The sequence below is a fragment of the Notechis scutatus genome, chromosome 4 (genome assembly GCF_049901735.1).
Source record: "Notechis scutatus isolate UNSWTSFEM ecotype Mainland chromosome 4, rNotScu1.2, whole genome shotgun sequence".
In the NCBI taxonomy this organism is placed as follows: Eukaryota; Metazoa; Chordata; class Lepidosauria; order Squamata; family Elapidae; genus Notechis; species Notechis scutatus.
In genome coordinates this window covers 162,158,814-162,178,062 of record NC_142012.1, presented here as the reverse complement: position 1 = coordinate 162,178,062, position 19,249 = coordinate 162,158,814, and the positions used below count along the sequence as shown (strand labels likewise).

Below are 19,249 nucleotides of genomic sequence, written 5' to 3'. Positions count from 1 at the left end.
AAAACATACGAAGAACAGTTACAGGAACTGGGCTTGGCTAGTCTAGCGAAGAGAAGGACCAGGGGAGACATGATAGCAGTCTTCCAATATTTGAGGGGCTGCCACGGAGACGAGGAAGGGGTCAAGCTGTTTTCTAAAGCACCTGTAGGCCAGACAAGGAACAATGGATGGAAACTGAACAAGGAGAGATTCAACTTGGAAATAAGGAGAAACTTTCCGACAGTGAAAACAATCCACCAATGGAAGGAAGTTGCCCTCGGAAGTTATGGGAGCGCCATCAGTTGAGACTTTCAAGAAGAGATTGGACTGCCATTCGTCAGAAATGATGTAGGGTCTCCCGCTTGGGCAGGGGGTTGGACTAAATGACCTACAAGGTCCCTTCCAACTCTGATGATCTGTTATCTGCTTTTAATCCAACCATGGAAATTCCCTTGGAATTAAAAACCCTTGGGGGGAGGGAAAAAAAGAGGGAATTACCACAAGCGTTTGCTCAACCTCAGGTGCATTTTACTCGGCTGATCTTCCTTTTTAAAAAATAAATATTTCATCTTCAACATCGACCCTTCCGTTTTTTTGAATTGAGCTGGGATAGAAGAAGCCGCGGACAACATAAATTATACAACAAAAGGAAACAAAGAGGAAGCACCCACCCTCCTCCTCCTCCCCCAATACACGCATTCCTGACATACATACATACAGTACATACATATATATATTACTTTGGGGAAAGAGGTGCTTCCCTTCCTTTGGATCGTGTTTGGTACGACTGAAGCAATATGGTTCCTTTTGAAGAGGTCACGTATCCCGAGAGGTTGTGAAATTAAGATGAAGGCATCAGCGTGTTAAGTTCAAGGGGACATGGAAGAGGCGCCCACGATTTGGGTAGAATCCTGGTTCCATTCTAGAGTTTTACTGCCTATCCTAGACATGTAATATCAATTCCCAGTTCCTCAAGGAACCCACAAATGCCGTTTTTTCCCCCTTAGAGAAGCAGGTGCAAAAAAGGTGTAAGCCCACGCCGTAGGTAGAGGAGAAAGGAGAGCTGCTCAGGAGAATGGATGGATGCTTCTTCTGCAAGGAGAAGATCTGAAAGTCTTCCTGTGGCTTGGAGACCACCGTCAAAACTTGGGTGTCTTTAAGAAGGTTCCCAGAAAGATCTCGCTCCAGACTGCCTGCCTTAGCAACTCTAAAATATCTTTTGGGGGCATCCGTGCTTCTTGGTTTTGGCTGGTTAATGTCTCCAGGAGTGCTTGGTCACCCCTTCAAAGGTCCCTTGAGCTTCTTCTCGAAGGATCTCTGATGCTGCAGGACACAAAGAGGGAACAGAAAAGGCCAGTGGGGGAAAAAAAAATGAATTAGACGGGCAGGTTTGATCAGACTGAAGCAGGACAAAAACGGGATTTATCTTGTTGCTGTTCTTTTAATTTTAATTAGAGTCAGTCCTTTTAATTGGACTGACTGGCCTCCTCAAGTTTTTAATGGAATGTATAAGGCCACCCAAAACTCTATAGCAATGGTGGCTAATTTTTTTTGGGCTCCTGTGTCAAAAATTGTGTGTGCGCTTCCATGCTCACGCCGTGTGCCAGCACCCAGAAGGCAATGCACACGCCCACTACGCATGCATGTGCAATCCCCCGCCCACCTGCCTACCTCCCGCTGCCTTACCTGCACTGTGCCTCACAGCTGATTTCCGGCCGGTTTGAAGCCTCTTTCAACCTCCCAAAGGATTGAGGAAGGCTTCTGCAGGCTTCTGCAAGCTTTGCAGGCTGAAAACTAGCCCTGTTTTGTCACTTCCTGTTTTTCCGAAAATACCGGAAGTGATGAAACGGGGTTAGTTTTCGGCCTGCAAAGCCTGCAGGAGCCTTCCTCAAGCCTTTGGGAGCCCGAAAAAGGCCTCAAACCAGCCGAAATCAGTTGTGAGGCGTGCACATGCGAAGTGAGGCAAGTTTGCCTGCAGCTCGTGTGCCGGCACAAATGGCTCTGCGTGCCACCATAGGTTTGCCATCAGGGTTCTATAGTAACGCTGATGCTGCCGTTCAATTAAAATAGTTATAAAATGTTAACAGAAGACTTCCAAAAATATAAGTCGTCCTCGACTCACGGAGCACGATTTGAGCCCCAAATTTCTGTCGCTGAGTGAGACAGTTGCGAAGCGAGTTTGGCCCCGTTTCACGACTTTTTCTTGCCATGGTTGTTAAGTGAATTGCTGCAGTTGTTAAGTGAGTAACCCAATTGTGAAGTGAATCCGGCTTCCCCATGGACTTGGCTTGTCAGAAGGTCACAAAAGGCGGATCACATGACACCCCCTCTCCAGGATGCTGCAACCGTCATAAATGTGTCAGCTGCCAAGCATGTGAATTTTGAATCTTGTGAACAGTTGTAAGTGTGAAAAATGGCCATAAGTCTCTTTTTTTCAGTGCCACTGTAACTTCAAGCGGTCACTGAATGAACGTTATAGATTGAGAACTGCCTGTATGGCACTTTTCATAGCGTTGTTGTTGACTCCAAATGATTTGGGCAGCGGTTCCCAGTATTTCTGTTTGAAGACGATGGGATTTGTAGTTCACTGGATGTCATGAAGTGGAAATTTGCTGTGAGTGTATATGATGCACTGGTTCTTTTGTGTGCTAAACTTCGAACGGTCATTGAGCATACTGTTTGTTAGGGATAACATTGTTTTACCCTAACTGTTTTGGGTAAAGATAATAAAATGATGAATCATGGTTTGTCAGATAAAGTGTATGTGACTTTAAGCTAAAGGAATGTAATTAAGGGTGCAGCTGTAAAAGTACTATATAAGCAGCAAGGCACTCTCTGGCTCTTACTGGCTGGCTTATTGAAGACTGCATTCTTGCTGGATTGGGGAAGAGAAGAAGTGTTGGATTACTTTGAAGATATTTCTCAACGGAGAGAAGATAAGTTTTGGACAGATTTATTATATGTGTACTGACACTGGCTATTCGACACGGACTTTGCAATTAGAGTATCCTCGACAAGACTTGACTGAATTTGGTATATGACTAATGGACTGTTTATTTGACTATGCTATAATTCTTAAATGGAATAAACTATATTTTGATAGCACAAGCGTATCTGTATTTTTACTGCGTGTTAACGAGAAGGCTTATCTCACACATTTACCTGTCTTCCTATCTGACTTCGCTGCACGTTCTGTTTAGTTTGTTTTCCTTAACACCTGTTGGGGAATCCAGGCTTAACACTATTGTCCATCGAAAACTACCTGTATTGTGTTTCCACCAGGAGTTGGGCCACAACCTTGTGCAAAGACCAACCAGAGGTGGTATTCAGCTGGTTCTGACCAGTTCTGGAGAACCAGTAGCAGAAATTTTGAGTAGTTCGGAGAACCGGCAAATCCCACCTCTGACTGGCCCCTCCCCCATCTATTCTCTGCCTCCCCAGTCCCAGCTGATCATCTGGGTCTTCTTTGGTTGCCCTTGTTGTGGTTCGCTGGCAGCCTGTGCAGACTGCAGCGGAATCGGACAGAGGGGAAGAATGGGGACCAGTCTGGGAGTCTGGAGAGGACTCAGATGAGGGTCCCGCGTCCGATGCAGAGATGGGGCTAGGGCCATCTGGGAGTGGGGTGCTGACTCCAGAGCCTCCGGAGTCTGGCAGCAGTGAGGCTGAGGAACAGAGGGAGCCTGTTCCCAGTGCGGGTGTGCACAGAGCTGCTAGAAGGCAAGAGCAGCTGAGATAAAGGGCAACTCGGGAGTAAGGCTTGGAGGTGATTGCTCCTCCCATAAGGGATAAAGGGCAGGCAAAGGAGATGAAACCTTTGCAGGAAGCAACTTTGTTTGCTCTATTCGGATTAAACCTTGAAGGTTTAAGTGTGGACTTTGTACTTCGGTTGTTTTTTTTACAGTTAATTTGGCACTTTTGTTATTGGCAGCAATTCAAAGGAAAGAGAGGTCGGTGCTTATCTCGAAGGGACTGTTTCGGACTCATTACCGGCCAGGAATGAAAATAATTCCCAGCGTTGCAATAAAACAAGAGTTGTTTTAACGAAGTGTGTGCTTAACTACGGTCTCGGAAAGCCTTGGTCAGAACAGCCCCGCACAGGAGAACGGAGCTGGAAAGCAGGTTAGTGGGGTGGGGAGGGAATGGAGATTTTGCAGTATCCTTCCCCTGCCACGCCCACCAAGCCACGCCCACAGGACCCGTAATAAACATTTTTGAATCCCACCACTGGACCACCCTCACCTTGGCACTGGGTGCAACAGGAGTCTCCCTTTTTCCCTTCCTTGGAGCAAGTGGTTGGAGAACATTCTTGGCGCTCACAATGTGTTTCTCCAGACTGAAATTTTGAAAAACCAACAACAACATAAATTTGCTGGAAGAGAGCTAGGATTATACAAGAACCCCAAATCCCCAAAACAAGAACTTCAAGACAACAATGGTGCGGCAACGGCTTTCAGACCATACAGGCAGATTACAGGTAGTCCTCAACTTTAGGACTCACAACTGATTCCCCCCCAGAATTCATGCTGCTGAGCGAGATGGTTGTTAAGTGAATTGTGCCCCGTTTTACAACCTTTCTTGCCAGAATTGTTAAGTGAATCCCTGCAGTTGTTCAGTTAATAACCCGGTTGTTAAGTGAATCTGGCTTCCTCGTTGATTTGGCTTGTCAGGAGGTCGCAAAAGGGGATCATCGCATGACTCTTGCATCCTACAACCATCATAATTATGAGTCAGTTGTCAAGCATCTGAATTTGGCCACATGACCCTGGGGATGCTGTAATGGTCATAGGTGTGGAAAAACAGCCATAGGTCGCTGCCAGGATTCCAGCAATCACTCGTATTAAATCATGATTCTTGAGCCAAACTTCAAAAAACTTCAAAGGATTTATTAGAGGCATCATACTGGCACTGCCCTGTATGGAGCCAACTCTGGCATAGGTCATTTACAGTCCCCTCTGACCCTGTTTCCCCCTGGGTGTCTCATAAACCAGATTCTCCAATTGAGCACGTTCATGGGCTGGGTGTCATTAATCATGTTCTCCAATTAAATATATTCATGGGCAAAAGCTCTGGTATTTTAGTTACAATCTTTTAAAGATAAAGAGTTGGAATGTACTTTCGCTTTCAACTGCTCTTCCAGATTTCCTTCCTCCCCTCCCCCCCCTTTTATGGCAACTACTAAAACAGGCATAGGAATGTTTTAGGGAGTTGACAGTTGCTTTTTTCAGTGCCATTGTAACTTCGGTCACTAAACAAACTGTTGTAAGTCAAGGACTACTTGTGTTTTTCTTCCACCCACTGGGATACCGGCCATCTCCTAAGAGAGAGACATCCCCGTAGAAGTTCCACCTCCTCCTGCCGTACTCACCAGGCACCAGCAGGTGATGCACTTCATTTCCCCAAAAGGGGGCACCGTAGGGTGCCACCTCTCGTTGTGCATGTACCACTGCCGCCCAAACTTGCAAGCTCGGGGGCCGTCCGCCTGCATCATGTCGGAGAGCAGGGAGGAGCTCTTCTCCAAGGCTGTGGAGGAAAGACGCGAGTATGACGAACACGGAAAGAGCAGAAAAGGAGAACGTTGGCTAGAATTGTAATAGCCCTTAAGACTTATATATAGCTCCACGGTGCTTTACAGCTGTCTCTGGGCGGATTACAGAGTTAGCATATTTGTCCCCAACAATCTGGGTCCTTGTTTGACCGGCCTTGGAAAAATGGAAGGCTGAGTCAGGATCGAACTCCTGGCAGTGGGCCGAGTTAGCCTGAAATGCTGCATTCTAACCACGGTGAAACCACAGCTCTTCCATGCACACACTCTCTCTCTCCCTCCTTCTCCCTCTCCCCCTCTCCCTCCCCCTCTATCTATCCATCAACCACACATCCATCCGTCCGTCCATTAACTATAACAGTAACAATAGCACATATACCACTTCATAATGCATTACAGCCCACTCTAAGCAGTGTATGAAGTCAGCATATTTCCCCCAACAATCTGGGTTCTCATTTTACTGACCTTGGAAGGATGGAAGGCTGAGTCAACATTGAGCTGGTCAGGATCAAACTCCTGAAAGTGGGTAGAGTTAGCCTACAATGCTGCATTCTAGCCACTGCAAAACCACAGCTCTTCCATAGAGGTTCTATCTATCTGTCTGTCTGTCCATCTATTTATTCATCCCTCATCCATCCATCCCTCATCCATCCATCCATCCATCCATCAATCATCCATCCATCCATCCATCCATCAATCATCCATCCATCCATCCATCATCCATCCATCATCCATCCATCATCCATCCATCCATCCATCCATCCATTCATCCATCCATCCATCAATCATCCATCCATCCATCCATCCATCCATCCATCCATCCATCCATCCATCATCCATCCATCATCCATCCATCCATCCATCATTCATCCATCCATCATTCATCCATCCATCATTCATTCACCAATCATCCATCCATCCATCCATCCATCAATCATCCATCCATCCATCCATCCATCCATCCATCCATCATCCATCCATCATCCATCCATCATCCATCCATCATCCATCCATCTATCCATCCATCATTCATCCATCCATCATTCATCCATCCATCATTCATTCACCAATCATCCATCCATCCATCCATCTATCCATCCATCCATCATTCATTCACCAGTCATTCATCCATCCACCCATCATCCATCCATCCCGCCTATTGACACCAACAATCTGGCTCCTCATTTTACAGACCTCAGAAGGATGGAAGGCGGAGTCAACCTTGAGCCGATCCGGATTGAACTTCTAGCAGTGGGGCACAGTTAGCCTGTAATACTGCGTTCTAACCACTGCACCTCCAAAGTCCTGTAGCACCACCACAACTTTGCTGGGCACAATTTACAACACTGTTTTTTTCAATCTCATCAGCTTTAAGATGGGTGGACTCCAAATCCCAGAATTCCCCAGCCAGCATGACCAGGAAATGGAACTGCCCCATTCACTCAATGACCACCACAAAAAAAAACATTGCAAAAAAGGGTCCAGTCCAGTCTTGTAGTTCTGTCCTGCAGTAGGGATAGGACTGGGCTGGCTGGCAAAGTGTAACCTGACAGGTTTCACTTACCTGGGCATTGCTTGCAACAGTCAGATGGGTTGACCCGGATGGGGTTACTGCAGGCCAGCTGGGGGCACTGCACCTTCTCACAGTGAACTTCTCCTGTGGTTCCCTACGCAATCATAGAGGGGAGATTTTAGCACCCAAAAGAATCAGGACAGCATATACACACACAGAGCAAATTCCCAGCACATGACATCCTGCAGATTACAAATCCCATCAAATCCTCAAACAGAAGAACTTGGGAACCGCTGTCCTAACCATTTAAGAGTCAACAAGGCTACGTGAAGTGCCATATAGGCAGTTCTCGACCTACAATCATTCATTTATTGAAGACCAGTCTGAGAACCTCTTGCTATAGGTCCGAGGTCCTCAGACTGGTCTTGTGGTGCAAGAGTCATATAACCTCACCCTGAACATCAAAAAGACCAAAGAATTGATTATAGACTTCAGAAGATGCAAAGCAGAGCCTCTCCCACTATATATCAATGGAGACTGTGTGGAAAGAGTTCATAGTTTTAAATTCCTAGGAACCCACATTTCCGACAACCTTATTTGGTTGATCCACTCTATGGCCACTGCAAAGAAGGCCCAACAGCGCCTGCACTTTCTGAGGCTGTTGAAAAAGAGTAGTTTGGGTGAGAAGTGGCTGGTTACTTTCTACCGTTCTACCATCGAGAGCATTTTGGCATACTGTGTAACGGTGTGGTATGCTGGATGCTCTGTAGTGGATAAGCAGATGCTCCAGAGAGTTATAAACACATCACAAAAAAAAATCATCAGTTGCTCTCTTTCTTCTTTGGAAGAGATTGCGAAGACCAGACTCCTCTCTAGAGCACTAAAAATCTCCACAGACCGTTCTCATCCTGGACACTCATATTTCGAACTGTTACCATCAGGGAGGCGTTATAGGTGTCCTAAAATGAGGACTAATAGATTGAGAAACAGTTTCTTTTCCAGGGCAGTAATTGTCTTGAATCAAACAGGGCATTTGTGATTTAGTCCTATTATTATTGTTGTTGTTGTTGTTGTTGTAATTTTTAAATACTCTGTAGTTTGATTGTGATGTAGTGTTTGGGGCACTGTGCTGGAGTAGCTTTCAAATTTCATTGTATTCGTGGAATGCAATGACAATAAAGAATTCTATTCTATTCTATTCTATTCTATTCTATTCTATTCTATTCTATTCTATTCTATTCTATTCTATTCTACTGATCATTTGAAAAAAAAAGTGACTTATATTTTTCACACTAATGACAGTTGCAGCATCCCCAGAACCATAGGATCAAAATTCGGACACTTGGCAAATCCGTACGCTTGGCATTTATGACAGTTTGCAACGTCCCAGGGTCACATGATTCCCACTTTCGCCACCTCCTGACAAGCAAAGTCAACGGGGAAGCCGGATTCACCGAACAAGCCTGTTGTTACTAACTTACCAACTGCAGTGATTCGCTTAATAACTTCCTAAGTTCATAAAATGGGGGCAAGACTCGCTTAAACAACTGACGTTTTTCTGGCATTTCGTAGGTTGCCCAGCTCCAGCCCATTCAGTTTGTTTTATAGTTTCAATGGACTGTGCAAAATGGACTAACAGCATCTGGGTTAAACCCGTTGGTGCAACGGGGTTTTTTCAAAAGTCTGGTGATGTTCTTTTCCTACCTTGCAGGTGCAAATCGCGCATTTGATGAGCCCAAAGGGGGGCACCACAGGGTGCCAATGTGTGCCTGCGCGTCTCCACGTCTTGTCACCGTCAAAATAGCATCCTAAGATAGAGAAAGAGGATCAGAGCATCTGCCTTAAATGCAACGTAGATCATAGTGTTAGAACTGTAGTCCCCAAATGGCCCTGAACCCTCATCTCGTCTTTGCTAAGCCGTGGCTAAGCTAAAAAAAAAGGTCAGGATTAGTTCTAGTCAATAACTCTGTTTATCATCTATATCTATCTTCATCTCTATATCTGTCCATCTTTATCTATCCATCTCTGTCTGTCCATCTCTGTCTGTTTGTCTCTCTCTCTCTCTCTATTTATCTATCTATCATCTATCTACAGCAGGGGTCCCCAACCACGGTCCGCGGGACCGGCACCGGTCCGCGAACAAGTCCTACCGGGCCGCTGGCTTGCTGGCGCCGCCATCTTTTTGATGAAAAAGTGCTTCTGGTGAGCTTTTCCGGTAGAAAGCTCACCGGAAGCACGTTTTCATCAAAAAGATGGTGGCGCCAAGTCGCTTCGGTGAGCTTTTCCGGTGGAAAGCTCACCGGAAGCACATTTTCATCAAAAGATGGCGGCACCAGCGCCCGGTGAGCTTTTCTGCAGAAAGCCATTTCTACCGGAAAGCTCACCGAAGCACGACATCTTTTTGATGAAACGCTTCCGTGAGGTCACCGGAAGCACTTTTCATCAAAAAAGATGGCGGCGCCCAGCTGATGCCGGTACCGGGCCGCGGCGCCCAGCTGATGCCGGTACCGGGCCGCGGCGTAAAAAAGGCTGGGGATCACTGATCAGTATCTGTCTATCTATCAATCAATCATCTATCTTTCTATTGTGAGCCATGGTGGCGCAGTGGTCGGAGTGCAGTACTGCAGGCTAATTCTGCTGATTGACTGCAATTTGGCAGTTCGAATCTCACCAGGCTCAAGGTTGACTCAGCCGTCCAGCCTTCTGAGGTGGGTAAAATGAGGGTAACCCAGATTGTTGGGGGCAAATATACTGACTCTGTAAACCTCTTAGAAAGGGGCTGTAGAGCACTGTGAAGGGGTGTATAAATCTAAGTGGTATTGCTACTATTACCTATCTACCTTCCTAAAATTTATCTATTATCTATTGTCTGTCTGTCTGTCTATCTATCATCCATCTATAATTTATCTATTGTCTCATCTGCCTGTCTGCCTGTCTATCTATCTATCTATCTATCTATCTATCTATCTATCTATCTATCTATCTATCTATCTATCTATCTATCTATCATCCATCTATAATTTATCGTCTATCATCTGACTATCTATCTACCTACCTACCTACCTACCCACCTACCTACCTACTTATCTACCTACCTATTTACCTACACATACAGTATATAACACAGAGAGATACATATATAAGCATAAATGTAGATATAAATAAAAACAGATCAGTTAATATGTACACAAAGCCACATTTAGAAAGCGGCTCCTAAAAGAAATAAGCAGTCTAAAGCAACTAAAGTTTTTTTTTAACCAGCTTTTCCTAATGGGAGGCCATTTAGATTGGAGGACTTCTGTTCCTGGGATCTAAGCAGTGGTGTTTCCAACAGAAATGTCCTTCTGGGAACACTTTTAGCTACAATCTCAACTTGTTTCTTTTCTTCATTCTTCCTAAGAGAAACTACACATTTGTTATTTGTGGTATAGATTGTTCACCCTTTCGTTGATCCAAAGGTTTTCAAAGCAGCTCCCAAAACAAGGTGAAAACAAGGCAACCAGATGCCCTCCAGATGTATGGATTTCAATGTTGGAGGCAGCAAAGTCCAATAAGACCGTGGGAGTTGTAATCCAAAACATCTGGAAGGCCTCCTCAGAGGCCCGAGCTAAAGTCAACTGAAAAGTATTTCATTCTTTTTCAGTATTTATTATTCAATTTTTATCCTCCCTTTTCAACAACAATAACACTCGAGCCAGCATTCAGAAAAATAGAAATAACAGCAATAACTAAAAATGAAGTATAATAAAGACCGAATGAGAAAAAGACGTTTAGCTGCATTTCGGCAAAATGTAGAGCCTCTCTTTGAAGTAGATGGACAGTTTTAAAATTTTAATAAATGATAATACAATAAATAAATAAAATAAAATAATAAAAAATAATAACAGAATAAAAAAATAAAAAATAAAAAGTAAAGTAAAAAAATAAAAAAGTAAAGTAAAAAAAATAAAGTAAAAAAATAAGGTAAAAGTAAAGGTAAAAGTAAAAGTAAGAGTAAAAGTAAGGGTAAAAGTAAGGGTAAAAGTAAGGGTAAAAGTAAAAGTAAAGGTAAAGGTAAAGGTAAAGGTAAAAGTAAAGTAAAATAAAAAATAAAATAATAAAATAAAATAAAATAAAATAAAATAAAATAAAATAAAATAAATAAAATAATAAAATAAAATAAAATAAAATAATAAAATAAAATAAAATAATAATAAAATAAAATAAAATAAAATAAAATAATAATAATAATAATAAAATAAAATAAAATAAAATAAAATAAAATAAAATAAAATAAAATAAAATAAAATAAAATAAAATAAAATAAAATAATAAAATAATAAAATAAAATAAAATAATAAAATAAAATAAAATAAAATAAAATAAAATAAAATAAAATAAAATAAAATAAAATAAAATAATAAAATAAAATAAGCCTTCTTAAGTAGCCATGCAAGAACCTAAAGTGGGTTGGACAGTTCACAGTTGTGGAAACTAGCCATGCCCTTGTCATGTTGGGTTCATTAGACCAGGGTTCCCACAACTTTAGGACTTGTGGACTTCAACTCCCAGAATTCCCCAGCCAGCCATGAAGTCCACAAGTCTTAGAGTTGCCAATTTTGGAGGCCTCTGCACTAGACCCATCACCTACAGCCTTGACAAACATAACCTTCTCTTTCATACAAACTGGAATAATTATTTTACTTGAATTTAGCTCTGATGACAACGTGACCCTGAGCAATAATTGATGGGCCCTCACCCATGCGACCCATGGGCTTTAGGGTACGTGTACAAAATCGCTTTGCAACTTTGGGGGCCAGGGCAACTGTTAAAAAGAGAGAATGTGATGTTCGTTCTACCAGAAGGTCCGTAATGCTCAGCCAGCCCACTCTTGCCTTTACCTTCGCTGCCGTCTCGAATTTTCTCTACTCTTTTCCGTTCTTCGTTTTCTTCTGTTCGGGAAGAGAAGAGGTACAGATGCATCAGGGGCGGAAGGGGGAAAAAACAGGCTCAGCTGTGATTGGGACAGCTACACTCCCCTACGGTTGTCAGAGGGGCAGTGCCCTCCAAGCTACGTCCAGAACCATCTTCTACCCAACTAGCTCTGCCCTGACCTGCATGGGGCTTAAGGTGTGGGAAAGACAGAAATCTCTGGCTTGAAAGGGCAGGTGTCCATTTTCTAGCTAGAATGATGTCCATGATGCAATGTGCCTGCAGATATTTCCCTGGGTCTCTCTAGGCTCTGTCAACCACCTACCTGACTCCTCTGCTCTCTTCCCCTCCCCTCCCCTTCTCCTCCCTGCCTACCATCCATCCATCCAATTCCTCACACACTCATCTCCCTTTCATCTACTCACCCATCCATCTCCTTCCTTCTTCCTTCCCTCCCTTTCCTTTCCCCTTTTCTTTTTTTCCTTCCTTCGTCTCACTTCCTCTCTCTCTCCCTCCTTCCTTCCTCTCATCCTCCCTCCCTTCCTCTCTCTCCTTTCCCCTTCCTTCCTCTCCCCTTCCTTCCTCTCCCTCCCTTCCTTCCTCTCCCTTCCTTCCTCTCTCCCTTCCCCTTCCTCCCTCTCCCCCTTCCTTCCTCTCTCCCTCCCTACCTCTCTCCCTCCCTCCCTCCCTCCCTTCCTTCCTCTCTCCCTTCCTTCCTCTCCCTCCTTCCTCTCTCCTTTCTTCCTCCCTCCCTTCCTCTCTCCTCCCTCCCTCCCTTCCTTCCTTCCTCTCTCCCTTCCCCTTCCTTCCTCTCTCCCTTCCTTCCTCTCCCTCCCTTCCTCTCTCCCTCCCTTCCTCTCTCCCTCCCTCCCTCCCTCCCTCCCTTCCTTCCTTCCTCTCTCCCTTCCCCTTCCTTCCTCTCTCCCTTCCCCTTCCTTCCTCTCTCCCTTCCTTCCTCTCCCTCCCTTCCTCTCTCCCTTTCTTCCTCCCTCCCTTCCTCTCTCCCTTTCTTCCTCCCTCCCTTCCTTCCTCTCCTCCCTCCCTTCCTCTCCTTCCTTCCTTCCTCTCTCCTTCCCCTTCCTTCCTCTCTCCTCCCTTCCTCTCCCTCCCTTCCTCTCTCCCTTTCTTCCTCCCTCCCTTCCTCTCTCCCTCCCTCCCTTCCTTCCTTCCTTCCTCTCTCCCTTCCCCTTCCTTCCTCTCCCCTTCCTTCCTCTCCCTCCCTTCCTCTCTCCCTTTCTTCCTCCCTCCCTTCCTCTCTCCCTTTCTTCCTCCCTCCCTTCCTCTCTCCCTTTCTTCCTCCCTCCCTTCCTCTCCCTTCCTTCCTTCCTCTCTCCCTTCCCCCTTCCTTCCTCTCCCTCCCTTCCTCTCCCTCCCTTCCTCTCTCCCTTTCTTCCTCTCTCCCTTCCTCTCTCCCTCCCTCCCTTCCTCTCCCTTCCTTCCTTCCTATCAGAAGTGGGTATTCAGCAGGTTGTGACTAGTTCTGGAGAACCGGTAGCGGATATTTTGAGTAGTTTGGAGAACCGGCAAATCCCACCTCTGACTGGAGATGTTGCAGTATCCTTCCCCTGCCACGCCCACCAAGCCACGCCCACAGAACCGGTAGTAAAAAAAAATGAATCCCACTACTGCCTCCCACCTTCCCTCCCTCTCCTTCATTCCTCCCTCTTTCCTTCCCCACTTCCTTTCCCTCATCTCTATAACTGTGTCCCTCCCTCTCTAGACAGGGAAGCAGCCATGGCTCAAATCACAGCCCCAGCCTCTGCATCACCTCTATTTTAGGTTTCAAGTATTGAACATAGGTTGCTAGAAGGTAAAAAAAAAAAGGGGGGGGTGAGTTGCTTTGTCTGGAAATGTTCCTGCTCACCCGCCCCAAGTGAACAAGAAGAGCAGGGAGCATTCTGATCCATTAGTGCAGGGGTCCCCAACCGCCGGTCCGCGGACGGTACCGTCCGCGGAACAAGTCCTACCGGGCCGCTGGTTGCTGGCGCCGCCATCTTTTTGATTTACCGAAAAAGCTCACGGAGCGCTGGCGCCCGCCATCTTTTTGATGAAAAGTGCTTCCGGTGAGGTCACCGGAAGCACTTTTTCGTCAAAAAGATGGCGGCGCCAGTTGATGCTGGTACTGGGCAGCGGCATAAAAAGGTTGGGGATCACTGCATTAGCGCATTCGTAATTCCTAGCCAATATTTTGCAGCAGCTCCTTCTGGTTGTTCTTAAATTCCCAGATGGGATGATTTGCCCCTTTTGAAAGTTAATCCCCATGGAATTGGCTCCCCTGTTAGCCTGCATCCCTCTGACTGTCCTCAGGAGTAAACAGGTAGTCCTCGACTTAACGACTGTAACGGAGCCCAACAATTCTGTTGCTGAGCCAGACAGGGGTTCCATGAATTTGACAAGCTTTCCTGCCACCGTTGTTAAGTGGACCGCTGCTGTTGTGTTAAAAATTAGTGACCCGGTTGTGAAGTGAATCTTGGCTTCCCCCATTGGCTTTGCTTGTCAGAAGGTCCCAAAAGGAGATCACAGGATTCTGCCACCGTCATAAGTATGAGTCAGCTGTCAAGCATCCGAATGTAAATCAATGGGACCGTGGAAGATGCTGCAATGGTCGTAAGTGTGAAAAAACGATCATATGTTACTTTTTTCAGCGCTGTTGTAACTTTGAATGGTCCCTAAATATTCAAGGTATGATGAAGATCTTAAAACAGAAGGTTTCTATGATAAATTGACTGATTTAGATAAGATTTTGACAGGTACTGATGAAAAGGTGATTATGGGTATCTATTAGAAATTAAACTAGAAGAAGAACAAGTTAAATGATGATTGCTTGGGGGAAGAATTTTGGATATGAGATTGATTTAGAGAAATGGCAAAAATTGTGGTCTCAAAATTATAAAATGACAATGTCAACAGCTTATAAAGAAAACTTGTATTAAGATGTTTGACAGGTGGCATTTTCCCCCCGACAAGAATAGCAAGAATGGTCAAGAACAAATCTGAAAAATGTTGGAAATGTCATCAGATGGCTCATATTACCATATGTGGTGAGAAAAATAAAAAATAAAAAGGAATGGTCCCTAAATGAACTGTTGTAAGCCGAGGACTGCCTGTATCTGATAAGAGAGCCCAGCATCCCATCTGCAGGCTTAATCCTGCCCTGCCCAGGTTACCTGGACACAGAGGGCAGCACTGATTACTTTGATGAACTGGCTGGGAGCAGTTGAGTGGCTGGCACAACACCGGATCACAGATCACCGTCCGCTTCTGAGGAACCCGGGAGGAGAAAGAAGAAGGAAGGGGATGAATTAGAGCAGGTAAAGGAATTATATCCTCACTTGGGCTGAGTTTGCTTGCAAAATGACAGAATCAACACAGCTGGGAGTAGAGGTGGGTATTCAGCAGGTTCTGACAGGTTCTGGAGAACCAATAGCAGAAATATTGAGTAGTTTGGAGAACCGGCAAATCCCACCTCTGACTGCCCCTTCCCCCATCTATTCTCTGCAGGCATGATATTCCCCTCTGAAAAAAAATCGGGGCCGGCCAAAGAGACCCCCACCGCGCGCCCAAGAAATCGCTGTCCAGCTCCCTTTTCCTGCCGCTCAGTGGGCTCCGCTCGCACCGCCCGGGCTCCGCTCAGGTATCCGGCTGGGGCTGTCAGGAGTTGCTACCGCCGGTGCGGCTCCGCGCGGCTCTAGTCCCGCGTTGCCTCAGGAAGGGAAAGGCAAAATCAGGAGCCGCTGCTGCCGTTGCAAAGTGCCGCCGCGGCTCTTCCTTTTTGCCTTTCTCTTCCTGAGGCAACGCGGGACTGGAGCCACGCAGAGCCGCGCCAGCGGTAGCAACTCCTGACTCGGGCCTCCGAGGGGAGGAAGGAGGAGAAGAAGGGGGAAGGGGGGCGATTCCCAAAAATCGAATTCGATTTTAATCGGAAGAATATCATGTCTGTCTCTGCCTCCCATTGAGTCCCAGATGATTGGCTGGGTCTTCTTTGGTTGCCCTGCAACATTCCTTTTCTTTGACCCCTGAGAAACAGCTAAGCCGTCTTTTCGAGGGGTGTCCTAATTTCCCCCCCACACTCGCCTCGCCTGACCCCGGCCTGCTTCTTTTGTGGCCAAAAAGAGCGAGCTTCCCCTGGGCCGCTGCTTTCGTGGCCAAAAAGAGTGAGCTCACCGGTTGGCAACCACTGCTCCAGACACTCCTCTCCAGGTGCAGGGTAACATGTCCTTGACTTTCTGAGAAAGGAATGTTGTCGAGTCTAATTTTCCACCTCTCTACTAAATTCCCCCCCCCAAATTCCCAGGCACTCAATGTGGTAGCCTCGAAGCTTCCAAGTAAAATATGGCTGACACCTGACTTATTGTGCAAAATTACAAAACAACAACAGCAACAACAAACTCCTATATCAGCATAGACGGGAACCCAAACATGAAATTACCTTCTTTCTAATTGGATGCTTCAATTCTTCCAGAAAACAACAATTACTTTTTCCACTGTCTGCCCACCTACCTGACAGATGCATATAGAACATTTCTTATCGTAGTTCGGAGCCCAGCGGGAGCCATGCAGCTGGTGTTGACCTTCAAAAAAGCAGGTGTTGGGGTCTTTCTTCCACTCTTTTGGGTCTCTGGGCCTTGGTACTCCAACAGGTTCCTCCTCTAGGTTCTCAGAGGCCATCCGGAGGACCCCTGCCCTGCATTGGTTGGGAATGTGAACCTGGAAGGACAGTGGTGATTGAACAAGTGAGCAACTGGACAAGAGTAGGCCCGGCTAGGAACCGAAAGAAAGAGAAATCAAGCTTAACGCATCCGATTGAGGAGACTTCCCATTACAGGTGGGCTTCAAAAATTTTAGCAATGGGTTCTCTGCCTGGTGGCTGGGTGGGCCTGGCCATGGTGGGCGTGGCCTAGTCGGCCTCCTGCACCATGGCAGGGAGGGCATTTTTGCCCTCCCGGGGCTCCGAAGGCTTTCCTCGAGCCTCCGGGAGGGCAAAAATGGCCTCCCTGGGCTCCGGAGGCTCTCTGGAAGCTGGAAACAGGCCTGTTTCCCGGCCTTCCTGAGCCTCCACACGGGCCCTGTGCTTACCTGCATCCAAAAGGGCCACGTGGGGACTCCTGGGAGGGGAGGGGAGGGGTAGGGGGGTGTTTTTGCTCTCCCTGGGCTCTGGAGGCTTTCCTTGAGCCTCCGGGAGGGTGAAAACAGCCTTCCCAGACTCCGGAGGCCCTCTGGAAGCTGAAAACAGGCCCGTTTCTGGCCTTCTGGAGCCTCTGGGAGGCCCATTTTTCGCCCTCCCTGAGCCTCCACGCAGGCCCTGCAACTTACCTGGCATCCAAAACGAGCCACGTGGAGACTCCTGGGAAGGGCGAGGTGGGGTGGGTGGGGGCCAACCAGGGTTGGAGTTTGCCGGATCAACCGAACCGGCCATAGAACTAGCTACGGGTTTGCCCAAAACTGGGGACAAACTGGTAGAAGCCCACCCCTGCTTGCCATCCAATCTACCTGAAAGACAGCTGGCTCTAAAAATCTAAAGCGGTGTTTTCAAACTTGGCAATGTGAAGATGAGTGGACTTGCAACTCCCGGGATTCCCCAGTCAGGAGAATCTTAAAAGTTGCCAAGGTTGAGAAACGCTGAATTAAATAAATAGCAGAGATGCCCCCGTGCCTACATGATAAGTATCATGGCCCCCATCCCTGGGTCTTCACCCACTCAAGTTGAACAGGAAGGCCAAGAGGCCTGTGGAAGAGATGGACTGAGACGGGAAGAATTGTGTTCATTCAAGCCTGTCCCGTTCCAATAATGGCAGCCAATTGGGTGCAGGGGTTCAGTTGAAGGTTCAAAACAGACCGATGGGTTGTCGGCTAAAAGAAAGGAAGCTCATGAAAACACACAACACTTGAAAGAAAACCAGGAAGCCTGTAATTGTGGGGTCCGTCTGGCAAGAACAAAGAATGCTTATTCACAGGGAATATGCACGTGTTAAAGCTTATAGCAATCCTGGGTGATTAAGAAGCTGATAAAAGTTTGGTATGATTTTATGAATTGTTATAAAATAAATTAATTAAAGTATAGTTATCTCGTTTAAGCATAAATTAGTAAAATTATAGTCAAAGGATTGTTTAATAATGATATTAGGATATATAATTATTGATTGATAATATGAGTTATTATGTAATATAATTATTATGATGACTATGAAATAGATGCACAAAAAGGAGTGGTAAACCAACCGATACACTGTCCGCAAATTTATGAAGAATGATGATGTTTTATGTTATGTCTTATGTTATGTTTTATGTGTTTTTGTTTGTTGTTAAAATCAATAAAACTTTTACCAAAAAAAAAAAAAAAAAGAAGCTGATAAAAGTAACAAAGAATTAGGTATCTTGCCTAGCTCAGCTAGAAGTTAGGAAGACAGGTGGCCTGGAGCAAATAGAATGTGTATTAGATCAGGGGTCTCCAACCTGGGCAACTTTAAGCCTTGGCGGACTTCAACTCCCAGAATTCCCCAGCCATTCTGGGAGTTGAATTCAGCCATTCTGGGAGTTTTAAGTCCGCCAAGGCTTAAAGTGGCCAAGGTTGGAGACATTAGCCAAGGTTTAGGAATAGGGATGGCTAGAGACCAATAGAATAACTGTTCGATCGTAACTAAAATGTTTATTAGAGCAGAGGTCTCCAAACTTGGCGACTTTAAGACTGGTGGACTTCAACTCCCAGAATTCTCCAGCCAGCTATGCTGGCTGGAGAATTCTGGGAGTTGAAGTCCACAAGTCTTAAAGTCGCCAAGTTTGGAGACCTCTGTATTAGAGGATATTTCTTATATACCTTGCCTGATCCCTTCATCTGTTTTAGGGGAAAACGTATGAAGCTTTCTTTCTTCTATTGTTTCGGCCATTTTGGCCAGGAGCCATTTTCTTGGAGCGCTTCAATAAAAGGAAACAAAACCGGCACTTCGTGTCTGATGTCCTTCATTGACCTCAGACCCAGGGCTGGGCTCCAAAAATTTTAGCAATGGGTTCTCTGCCTGGTGGCTGGGTGGGCCTGGCCATGGTGGGCGTGGCCTAGTCGGCCTCCTGCACCACGGCAGGGAGGGCATTTTTTTGCCCTCCCGGGGCTCCGAAGGCTTTCCTCGAGCCTCCGGGAGGGCAAAAATGGCCTCCCTGGGCTCCAGGAGGCTCTCTGGAAGCTGGAAACAGGCCTGTTTCCCGGCCTTCCTGAGCCTCCACACGGGCCCTGTGCTTACCTGCATCCAAAAGGGCCACGTGGGGACTCCTGGGAGAGGGAGGGGAGGGGTGGGCGGGGCCAGCCAGGAGTG

The 19,249-nt window shown here is 46.1% G+C and overlaps 1 protein-coding gene across 1 annotated transcript in view; it reads right to left on the bottom strand.

Annotated features, from left to right (window-relative positions):
- Positions 1–488: 488 nt before the first annotated feature.
- The window catches only part of CHRD (chordin), a 62,785-nt gene continuing 44,024 nt past the window's right edge, over positions 489–19,249 (bottom strand). Inside the window, exons 16-23 of the mRNA XM_087965429.1 lie at positions 16,446–16,652; positions 15,113–15,206; positions 11,915–11,965; positions 8,739–8,842; positions 7,086–7,188; positions 5,345–5,499; positions 4,219–4,312; positions 489–1,302 (exon numbers count right to left, since the gene is read on the bottom strand). Of these exons, the coding sequence (XP_087821555.1) occupies positions 1,232–1,302; positions 4,219–4,312; positions 5,345–5,499; positions 7,086–7,188; positions 8,739–8,842; positions 11,915–11,965; positions 15,113–15,206; positions 16,446–16,652 (879 nt within the window). The 3' untranslated portion in view covers positions 489–1,231. The remainder of the gene's footprint in view (positions 1,303–4,218; positions 4,313–5,344; positions 5,500–7,085; positions 7,189–8,738; positions 8,843–11,914; positions 11,966–15,112; positions 15,207–16,445; positions 16,653–19,249) is intronic.